The following is a 10575-nucleotide window of genomic DNA, read 5'->3' as shown; positions in this document are numbered from 1 at the left end:
ATTGAGTCCATACATCTAGGGTGATGTAAACGAAGAAAGTGCTAATTAAGTTCCGATAAAAGTCAAGGGAGTGCCTTGACTTCTCGAAAAGACTATTAAGTCCTCTCACGCGAGACGTGATTAGCACACATTGAAATCGATTTAAATTATGAAATACACTATACAGGGTGATGGATGAAGTTACTTATATGTCGGTGCATGGAAAGCACTAATCTGCAGCCAAATTATTTATCGTGACGATCTAGTTGAATCCCAACACTAAGAGAAATGAGAGAGAGAAAGAAGTATTGATGTCATCGGTACGATAGGCTAATTGCAATTCCCAATAAGTAATTATGATTGCGATTCTCTAAATCTTCACCATTTGTTCTCATTTGAAATAGGTAAAAAGAAGAATCTTCTCCTTTGATAATAATCGAACATGAAAAGTGTTCAATTGGAATATGAAAACGCAACCGAATCGGTTCCATTTACTCCTGTGGTAGTGTCAAGGCAATATAGACATTAATCATTAACTTTTTCTTTGAAAAAAAAAAGGAAAATAACACAAACAGTCCCTGAACTTTGACCAATGCGCAATTTGGTCCCTGAACTTTTAATTTGTTCAATATAGTTTTTGAACTTTAACATAATATTCAATTTGGTCTTTGAACTTTTAATCTGTTCAATGTGGTCCCTAGACTTTTAGTATATGTTCAATATTTTCATATAGTTCAGAAATTAAATTGAACATATACTAAAAGTTCAGGGACCACATTGAACAGATTAAAAGTTCACGGATCAAATTGAACATTATGCTAAACTTCAGGGACTACATTGAACAAATTAAAAATTCATGGATCAAATTGAACATTGAATCAAAGTTCATGAACTGTTTGTGTCATTTTTTTCAAAAAAAAAAAAAGGAGAGGTTACTTGGCAGTGATTGTAAGGAGGGACTCTTGATTCTGTCACAAAGGGGCACCAATCCAGAGGATGTTAGTTAGTGGGTAGAGCATTTCCCACATTATAAAGCAAGTCAATTTTGTATTTTCTTAAGACCACATCAAGCCACTAAAAATCATTTTCAGAGGTTGTTCTTTAGCATCTATAGCTCCTCTGATCTGATCTGATCTGATCTGATTTAGGAGTCGTTATTCTCCACCCCCAAGATCTGCCAATTTAAAGCCACAAGCTCATTTGTCACCCCCCACACTCCTCTATCCTTGAACAGGCAGGGAACAACAGGCATGGAGGTGGGTCAAATGCAGAGGAGGTTGGTAGAGTTCACCAAATCATTGTTTATGGAGGTAAAAAGTTCAATTCTGTAAAATTTGTGTGCTATTCCCGAGTGGGTTTGTATTTTCTCTTTCTTTTTTTCCCTGGGTTCTGTTTGATCGTGGTTGATCTTGACTTTGGAACACTTGTGTTGTTTTGGGTGAGAGGAAGGGTTTCTTGGACGGTCAGTTTTTGCAGCTCCAACAGCTGCAGGATGAGAGCAACCCAGATTTTGTTGTGGAAGTTGTGTCCCTCTTCTTTCAAGATTCTGAGAAGCTGCTCAATGATCTGACCTTGGCTCTGTAAGGAAAACTCTTCTGATTTCACCTGATTTGAAGAAACTAATGTTGTTGGTTTATTATTGTTTTGGCCTTTGGCTATGGGATTTCTCTGATTTTACTTCCCATTTTGTCATCTCTGCACAGAGAGCAGCAAAATGTGGACTTCAAAAGAGTTGATGCCCATGTTCACCAGTTGAAGGGTAGCAGCTCCAGGTGCATTAGAATTTCCTTTAAAAAATAGAAAAGAACAAATACTCAATCCCACTATTTTCAAATAAGACAGACACCGAAAACTCGATTTTTCAGATTATATAAACTAGTTGGTTCTCCTAAATTTGCAGCATAGGTGCACAGAGAGTTAAAAATGCCTGCGTTGTGTTCCGCAACTTCTGCGAAGAGCAAAACCTCGAAGGGTGAGTTTGTTGGATCTCGTGTTTCCGAGTTTTGTGATTCGTCGTTTCGTCGTCTGATTGATCACAACAGAGCTATTAAGATTTAAGAAGATTCACAGGACATTAGAATTGGACATCAAAATTGAAGAAAGATCCTGAATGTTCCAAACCGGTTTTCATTCTCTGTGTGCAGGTGCATGAGATGTCTGCAACAAGTGAAGCAAGAGTTCTACCTTGTGAAAAACAAGTTTGAAACCCTGTTCACCGTGAGTATATCTACCCTTGAATTCGGGAAAGAACTCATCCAAATTCGCACCCAACTCGATTCAGTAGCATCTTTTCGGTTTTAGTTCACTGCTTAATTTGTCGAGACATATGTTCTTGTTTACTGCAGCTAGAGCAGCAACTCGTGGCAGCGGGCGGTTCCATCCCGACGATGGAAATCACGAGCTTCTAAGAATTTAAGCAGAATATCAACGTACCCCTGATATGCCGTAGAGAATCCGTCACCCGATTTTGCGAACTTTCTTGGGACCATTAAGCTTATGAAGTAACCATGTTTCTGTGTGGTCTCCACTGAGAAAGATGTATCTCTCTCCTGTGTGTTTGTAGGTTTCCTAAAACAGGAACAAATTTCTGTGTAGTCTAGCGTTTTTGGCTATATATTTGGTATTAAATTCTCTACTTTCTTGACTGATGGGCAGTGACGACGACTCGTTACATCATAGATTTGGTGTTCAAAGAAGAGCACAAGATCTTCCTGATGCAGGACAGAATTTTAGAGACAATTTCCACATGATGTCCTCGTCAAGTCATAAATCCAGCACAATCTTCACCCTGCATATTTAGCATCTGATAACGAATTACCAAGTACGATTTCCTTATGGCTTTGATTGCTAAGTAAATCAATCGCGACGTGAAAGTATGCAGCATCTTCAGTTACTTTAGTCGATATAGCATTTTCTAGATCAACATGAGAAGAAATCTGGCACAAAGTGGTGTTTACTAACATGGCGATACGATTGCAGCCTCCATGAAAATTCAATCTTCAGAGAGACCACGCCAAATTATTTAACTGATGTACAAGGACTAGCTGCTAGTGCTTTCATATCCATGGGCATGCAAAGACGCCAATTGTCGACGGAAATGCGAGCTGTGACAGGTCTATGTCGACATACATGGACCATTGAGGTCACGCAGCCGATTGGTCTCTTCCCGGCTTATGGGTTTGTAATCCCTAAAGAATCAACTACCATTTTCATCTACAATCTGGAGCACTTGATAATCGATAGTTAAATCGTTCAAAATGGCAATCCAAATGTTGGAATGACTATTTTGCATATTCTACAATTGACAAAGAGACCACATCAACAAGAATAAATATCACAAGAAGCAGAGCTCCAAAGCAAGCAGAAGCATATAGATAGATAATCAAACATCTATGAAACACAACAAATGAAAAATCGTTCATTGCTGAGCAACAGACTAACAGATTGACCACTCGGTACCTGCCACAGAGAACTGCTCCTGTTCGATGCCCTAGACTTTCCCACATTTAGCTGAGGGAAGCAGACGATTAACAAAGACAACTCTTGTTCTGATTTACTTGATTGTTAAACCCACCTCACTGCTGCTGAAGCAATGACAAGAATAGTTCTGATCTTTATATACAGCAAAGGGATGAAGTCAAGAAGAAACCTCTGTAATGTGTATCTTTACTGGACACCGCAGTAAGGCAAATTCCTGGCTCACCTTCTTTTCTCGGTAAAGCCTCTTCCCATGTTAATTTGACTATAAACAATGAGCAAAAAACATAAAAAGTCTAGGACATTTGAGGCCGTGACCTGCTCTAATAAAACATCGCCCTCCTGCTTCTTCTCTGCCTTGGCCTAGATGATGATGTTGTTTTCCCGTCCCCTGGGAATTCCCACTTGGCAATTACGCCGTCCCATGAAGAGGTGACCATCAAGGGGTAAAATGGATGCCAACTGCAATCCCTTACAGGTTCATTATGATGGTTGAGTTTGGCAACTTGATTTCCACTCACCTAGATGAAGCAATCAAATTACTCAAACATTTCGAGGTAACACGAGGAAAGCTGGAAAGGTAACTCAGTACTTAAAGGTTTTACTCAATGCCCACCAATCGTTATCAGAGAATTAGACCCTAAATAGTTCAAATCAGGAGAAAATACTAACCAAATAGACAGATTTTAGGTTCGTGACCTAGTTTTTTTTTTGGTCGAAAGGTTCGTGACTTAGTTACTCACTAGAATAGTTGAGAAACATCAAAAATCCAAATCTATTACAAACTGAGCTAGTCGCAAAACTCAAATGACTGCTCTTCTTTTGGGGCTGTAATCAAATTATCCAATTCAATTGATTTCTCATGGCCTTTGCCACGCCACGTGAAAATTTACTTAAATCTTTATCTCTTCCAGAACCAACGAGCAACCACATTTTCTTTGCTCACGGTAGTTGGTACCTACTCTTAGAAGTGCCTTTCTACAAGTCCAAGGATCACACCATCTAGCATAGTCGCGACCTCCCCATGATTTAGGTGTCATTAAGCATTCTATTTATTTAATAGGAATATAAAAGGATATTGATTTCTTCCTCTCACAGTGCCGCATGAAAATTTGAATGAATGAAGATATAATCCGTAATGTAGTAAGGGTCGTACCAGATCATATATATAAACTATACAGTCACTAGATCCGGTGTAGATATACTTCTGACCAGTGCTGCAATGAAGGAAAAGAACAATTAGTGAACACTACAATATCAGCAGGAGATTCTCATCAACCAGCGTCAGCTTTATGAAAAGGGCTTGTTTAGCAACTAGTATAGACATTCATCACTTGAGAAACCAACATGAACAGAGGGATAATTCAAAAAGATTTCGCCATAAAGAATAGGGCTCTTTTTGTGCATTACCTATATGCAGGGGAGAAGTAACAGCGTATCAGAGTATACAACACTGAGTGACCTTTATATGTAGCCACTGACTGATCGTGGGGATGTTTCAAGTTTCTATCTTCGTCTGGGTACTCCATCCACCTGTAATCCCAAATAAAGTCTCTTCGCCTGTGGCTGCCATTTCATAAGAGAAAACTATACCTGAGAATTAACTATTCAAGGAACAAATTCAACTTGTAGTGTGATATATACGTGAATAATCACTCGCAAAAGATTCCAATACAAGAGAAGAGACCCAATGTATTAAAAAACCATTGGTGAGACCAGCCAATAATGCGAGAGAGAGAGAGAGAGAGAGAGAGGACCAGCAAGATTGAAAAGACATTATAAAACCTACAATGTTGGACTATTTGAAGTCATCTTTCTTATATCCCATAGTTTTGTAGACTGATCCTTTCCATTTGAAATGAGGTAACGTCCATCTCCACGACTATCAATAAACGTAATGCCTTCTAGATGTCCTGTCAAAACTCCAGCTGCTTGTCCTGTTGTAGAAAGACAACGACGGTCCCAGACCTAAAGAGAATTCATTCACTTAGAAAGCAGAATGCAAATCCATGAGTTCGCTATTGCTAACATATAAATTATAGTGAATTTGACTTATTTGCATACTAATTCCATTAACAACTTTAGCAGCCAATGTCACGCCAAATAAATTTGTTGATTATGATAATCTGAAGTGCGTACCTGCAATACAACAGGGTGAAATAGTGCGTTTTTCACAAAGTTTTACACTTCGTTCACAGAGAAGTTTCTCCTAATTATTTATGCACATGAAATAGTTCAGTCAACCAACAAAGAGGAAAGGATCGTTTCATCTTAAAGGGGGAGATACCGTAAAGCTGCACAACTCAATTTTTTGAGTACCTAGATATTCGATTCTCCAACAGGAAACAGATAGTTGTAACACGTTTCCTTCAAATTCACTAACAAAGTACCTATAGATGCCTAACATTTACATATAATCATATAAAACCTCGTAGACAAAAATACCAATTCGAGATGAAACCACTTAAGTAATAATCGAATTTAGTTTCTTGATTCGAGTAGCAACCTAGACCCTTGACTAAGCAGAAAACATCATTTTCCAAAACCATGGAAGGCTACCTTCTTCATGCCAAGCTTTTTTGGAAAAAAGTCATCAGACAAACTAAGAAATTGAGGCTTCTGTCAACAGAGTAGTCACATTATGCCCCCCACCCCAACCAGAAAAAGAAAGTAGTCATCACAAAAACTAGTAGTCAAGTTCACTCTCTTCTTCCAAAAGAAGGTAATCATATTTACCTTACAGAAATGATCGTCACTTCCAGAATAGATGATGTGGCCACTTTCATCCGCAAAGCATACGGTGTTAACATCAACCTGTAATATGCTAAGCATGCTAAGTATAAGGACCGTAGCTTTTAGCATCTTATGTCTTGGGGTAATGCAGCCAGAACAGCAGGAATGTTTGAAGAATATGAAGACATATAAGAATGTATGCCAAAGAACAAAAAACACCAGCAAAAGTTAATTCAAATTCAATTCTATTAGACCCACATCAACCTTGTTGAATTGACGGCATCAATCTCACGCTTCATCATTCTTTTCAATACACATCTTTTCTCAACTCATACTAGTACATTACCAGGAAATATTCTCCTAATAAGCATGATCGGTTTTTATCTCAACTTTAGCGCTTATCCTAGTGAGCTACCATAATAAGCTCAATCAACTGATACCACAACCATTTGATGAAAGAAACTTTCTAAAATGCCTAGATCTATAAGCAACTGGGTAAAGTGGAAGGTGGACTGAAAAACTGGGGAAAAGTTGGAACCTGAATTTACTTTAAAGGAAACTTTGATATAGAAAGGGCTTTGATATAGAAAGGACAAGAAACCAATCATTTTAGGATGACAACTAGAGCTTGTAACTTCATGTTGCCCAAGATTCAAGCAATGTAAGTGAAAATTAGACAGATAGCCAAAGTCAAGAGAATAAACGAACAAGAATTACCATGCTAATTAAGCGAAACTAGAGCCATGCAGAAAAACAGAAAAAAGAGTACCTCTACTCTTCAACGCGATAAAGTAAAATCTAATTAAAAAAGAATGCCGCGTGTGATAGAAGGGAACTAGTCAGTGCCAGACCCAAACCCAAAAAAAAAAAACACCCAAACCAAAGAAAGAAGGGGAAAAAAATGTACGTGAGAGTTTCAATTCATACAGTTTAAATTATTAACGTTTAGCATATCAAACTCATGCCCGTTTGTTCAGACTAAATGAAAACAGTACATCCATTGAAAAGTTGGCGTACCTCATGAGCTGGAATTTGAAGGCCAACCTTGTTTGCTACAAGATCATGAATATATATTGCCCCATCACTGCTTGCAGCGACAAGCTCTCGCCCATCAGTTGAGAACTTCACAGAGAAGATAGAAAACCCTTCATGCTCGTCATCGTTATCAGTAGAGAAATCCAAGCCATCATGTATTTCCTGCATAGAGAGGACTTGCAGCATGAAAAGAGTAGTTTTATCTATCAGATATGGATAGCTTACTACGTAATGAGAAAGCAACAGAGCAACCTATGAGGTTGAGAAGTGCTTCACCTTCCAAGTCTCAAACTAAGAAAAAAGCTAAACTGAATTCTTTAGAAAAAGTTCCTATGCTGCTGTTCTATATGATGTATTGTTTAATATTTCACACACTGATCAAACTGCAGTAAATCAATGTGAGGCTTTCTTATATCTTGCATCACCTACTTTGCATTTCAAATTATGAGACATGATCTAACTGAATGATCCCATTTCAAAGAGAAATCCCCATCCTATTTACCGTAGACGTGATCTAACAGAAGGATCCCATTCAAAAGCAAAATTCCTATCTGATTTTTTCCCAAACAAAATCTTGACAAGCGTCGGGAACATCATCGAGCACAATATTCTTTCGTCAGTTAAAAATTCCCAATGATCATCTTGCGTAATAGTTCCATCCGAAGTAAATTGTTTGTATGGATGTACAATAATAGAATTCTATTAACCATTTGCAAAACAGTCCACAATATTCTGCGATGCACAAAATTCTCCTTTGTAACTTGAAATTTGGAAAAGATTTCCAGACTTCCAGATCACATAATCACAGACCTACCGTGACGTTCGCAAGTGACTCTGTTGCAGCAGATTCAATATTAACAATGTGGACAAGGGGTGACATACTAGAATAGACCTGCAAAGCACAGACCAGTCTGAGCTCCTTCACAAAGAAACCATCAATTTATTTCAGGGAAGTCAAAAAAGAAGTTCCATCAAAACCAAAAACTAAAAAATATATATATACGACTCAATGAAACTGACAAAATGTACTCACATCATAGAATGAGAATCCTACATTGAAAAGAAAAGAGCACAATATATGACTGTTTAAAGGTCAGGAGGGACATTAGTTGTTGTACAATAAAAAATTCAAATGACATGGAGATCAAATCGAAAAAACCTCATCCGATGTGATAATGCGCTTCCTTGTCGGAAGACCTTTACAAACTTACGAGATAACGTTGATCAGGAGAAAGACAAGTGTCTGTAATTGTCCATCTCAAACTTTTTGCCAGTATGTTCTTCTTAACTTTCCAGCCCTTATCCACGTTGTATATCCTAATATGACTTCCCTGTAATGGTAATAAGCTATGGATTAACAGCATCACATAGATACAAGTGTGCTCCTAGACTTAATTTGACAAGATCACAAACTGAAGTCATAATGTGGCATCCAAAATTTGCCAAATTCCACGAGGAAAATAATGATTACCTGAAAGCCTGCCACAAAGAGCGAACCGTCAGCAGAAAACTGAGAAACATATGCACGGGTTCCCATCTTATCCACCTTTTGAGGGCCACAAATAGGCAAATATCTACTCAACACATGACAGCTATCAGACAGTGAGAACCTCCCCCTCCCTGAATAATTGCTCTCTCGAGCAGCCAACATTCTCAGGGTAGAGACAGGCATTTTCAATCCGCCCAGCGTAGCCTTTCTCAGATGTTCATTGGGTTTGGATCTGAGCTTCGTCAACTGAGCGATGTCATGGTCTAAATCACCTGAATTTCCACTGGATCCTTGAGCTCTGTGGGAACGGTTACCAGAACTCTCCTCGTCGCAAACTTTTATACCCTTGGCAAGCCCAGACATTGCAACAACTGAACCGAAACTCACCTGCTGTGCATTAGTTTGACTATAACTGCATATAAGAGTCTGTCGAGAAAAATATCCTCCACCTTCGAGAATGCACAACAGTGACACCTGACCCCAATATTCAGCAAGGCAAATCCTGCAGATGACAAAAATAAGACAGACTTAACTGCCGGTTCTGCACCTCATCAGAATCAAGACGCCAAACTCCCACAACAACATGACCGTCAATGATGCTCAAGAGAGATGACCGAACTACACGAACACATAAGACACTCATGAAAATGCCCACTGACACCATCGGTGCAACCATAACAAGCTCTCGCGAGCTGGCCATCAAAAGAATAAAACATCATGAACATATCACGAATCGTGAATACAATCCGTGTCTAAAATCCCATCTCCTTTCAATCACAATCTAACCAAGAAAATGTCAAAAATTCCCATAACTCAACACCCACAATCAAACATCCCAAAAAGGTTCAGTCTTTCAATACCCTGAAGCAAAATAAGAGAAATTTCGATACGAACTTCCCAATGTTTCAACGTTAGGACCTCAACAACATCGAAACCAGGGAGGTTTAGGACGACCCAGAAACCACCCATGGTTCAGCGCGCGACCAGAGCAAAGTGACCGACATAAAATCAGAGCAGAACATCACGATCACTCACCCGGCAGAGCGGAGAGACTCTCCAGAACGGCTGGAGGAAGGAACCGAAACAAGGGTATGATTGGGGTTATCTGGGAGGATTCAGATGAAGGGTTTTTATATATTCGTACGCGAGTGCGTATGGGAAGACGTAAGGAGTGCGTCACGTCACGCTCAGTGTTCTTCTTCTTCCTCTTCTACTACCGTTCGTTTCGGTCTCGGGAAGAAGAGCTCCAAGAGCCCAGATCCCATGGCGGCGCATGCTACACGTGTCCGCATTCAGAGCCGATGCTGCTGACGCAAACGGCGGCAGACGGTGCCGATCCATCACCGTGCACCACGACCCTACTCAATTGCAACAGGCTTTGCAAGTAGACGGCGTTCACTCGAGAATCCGTTTCTCAAGCGACATGCAAGAAACCCGTGTTTTAAGATATGTTTGGTGGCACTATGGGGCCACTCTTTTCATTCTTCACGGAAAAATTTCAAATAAGAAAGTGAAAAACTTTCATTTTCTTAAACAAAAGTTTAAAGGAACTCCATTTCAAATAAGGGATTGAAGTAATCGTATCAGTCTTATAAAGGGACTTGACCTTGCCGATCGAAAGCCATTTTTGTCCTTTACCTTTTTTTGAAATTTTTTTTTCGTTTTTCTTTTATTTTCATTTTTCATTTTTTATTTTTTATTTCTTTTTTCCCTCTTCCCTGGGCCGGCATCGTTGGGCCTCGTTGATGGCCGGCAAAGGTCGTCGGACTCAGATGAGGGCCGCCCTTATCGGCGTCGAGTGAGGGTCACCCTAGGTAGGGCGGGTGAGAGCCACCCTCACCGGCGTCAAGCGAGGGCGATGA

At 39.5% G+C, this 10575-nt stretch overlaps 2 protein-coding genes across 2 annotated transcripts; one reads left to right on the top strand and one right to left on the bottom strand.

Annotated features, from left to right (window-relative positions):
• Window positions 1–960: 960 nt before the first annotated feature.
• On the top strand, window positions 961–2623 carry LOC130135854 (histidine-containing phosphotransfer protein 1-like). The gene is made up of 7 exons (XM_056305656.1): window positions 961–981; window positions 1128–1289; window positions 1429–1559; window positions 1683–1751; window positions 1880–1951; window positions 2124–2196; window positions 2325–2623. Exons 1-7 carry the CDS (start codon window positions 976–978, stop codon window positions 2385–2387), a joined length of 576 nt encoding a protein of 191 aa, XP_056161631.1. The 5' UTR covers window positions 961–975; the 3' UTR covers window positions 2388–2623.
• Window positions 2624–3329: 706 nt separating this feature from the next.
• LOC130135853 (LEC14B homolog) lies at window positions 3330–9883 on the bottom strand. The gene is made up of 10 exons (XM_056305655.1): window positions 9749–9883; window positions 8696–9215; window positions 8436–8555; window positions 8039–8116; window positions 7207–7386; window positions 6193–6270; window positions 5246–5424; window positions 4867–5022; window positions 4613–4673; window positions 3330–3977 (listed from the first exon to the last, which is right to left on the bottom strand). Exons 2-10 carry the CDS (start codon window positions 9074–9076, stop codon window positions 3780–3782), a joined length of 1431 nt encoding a protein of 476 aa, XP_056161630.1. The 5' UTR covers window positions 9077–9215; window positions 9749–9883; the 3' UTR covers window positions 3330–3779.
• Window positions 9884–10575: the final 692 nt, after the last annotated feature.

This window comes from Syzygium oleosum, unplaced genomic scaffold (genome assembly GCF_021117445.2).
Source record: "Syzygium oleosum isolate NSW1041296 unplaced genomic scaffold, Sole_v2.1 Sole_v2.38, whole genome shotgun sequence".
Lineage (NCBI taxonomy): Eukaryota > Viridiplantae > Streptophyta > Magnoliopsida > Myrtales > Myrtaceae > Syzygium > Syzygium oleosum.
The sequence above is the reverse complement of the archived record's forward strand: the minus strand, read 5'-3'. Positions and strand labels throughout refer to the sequence as shown.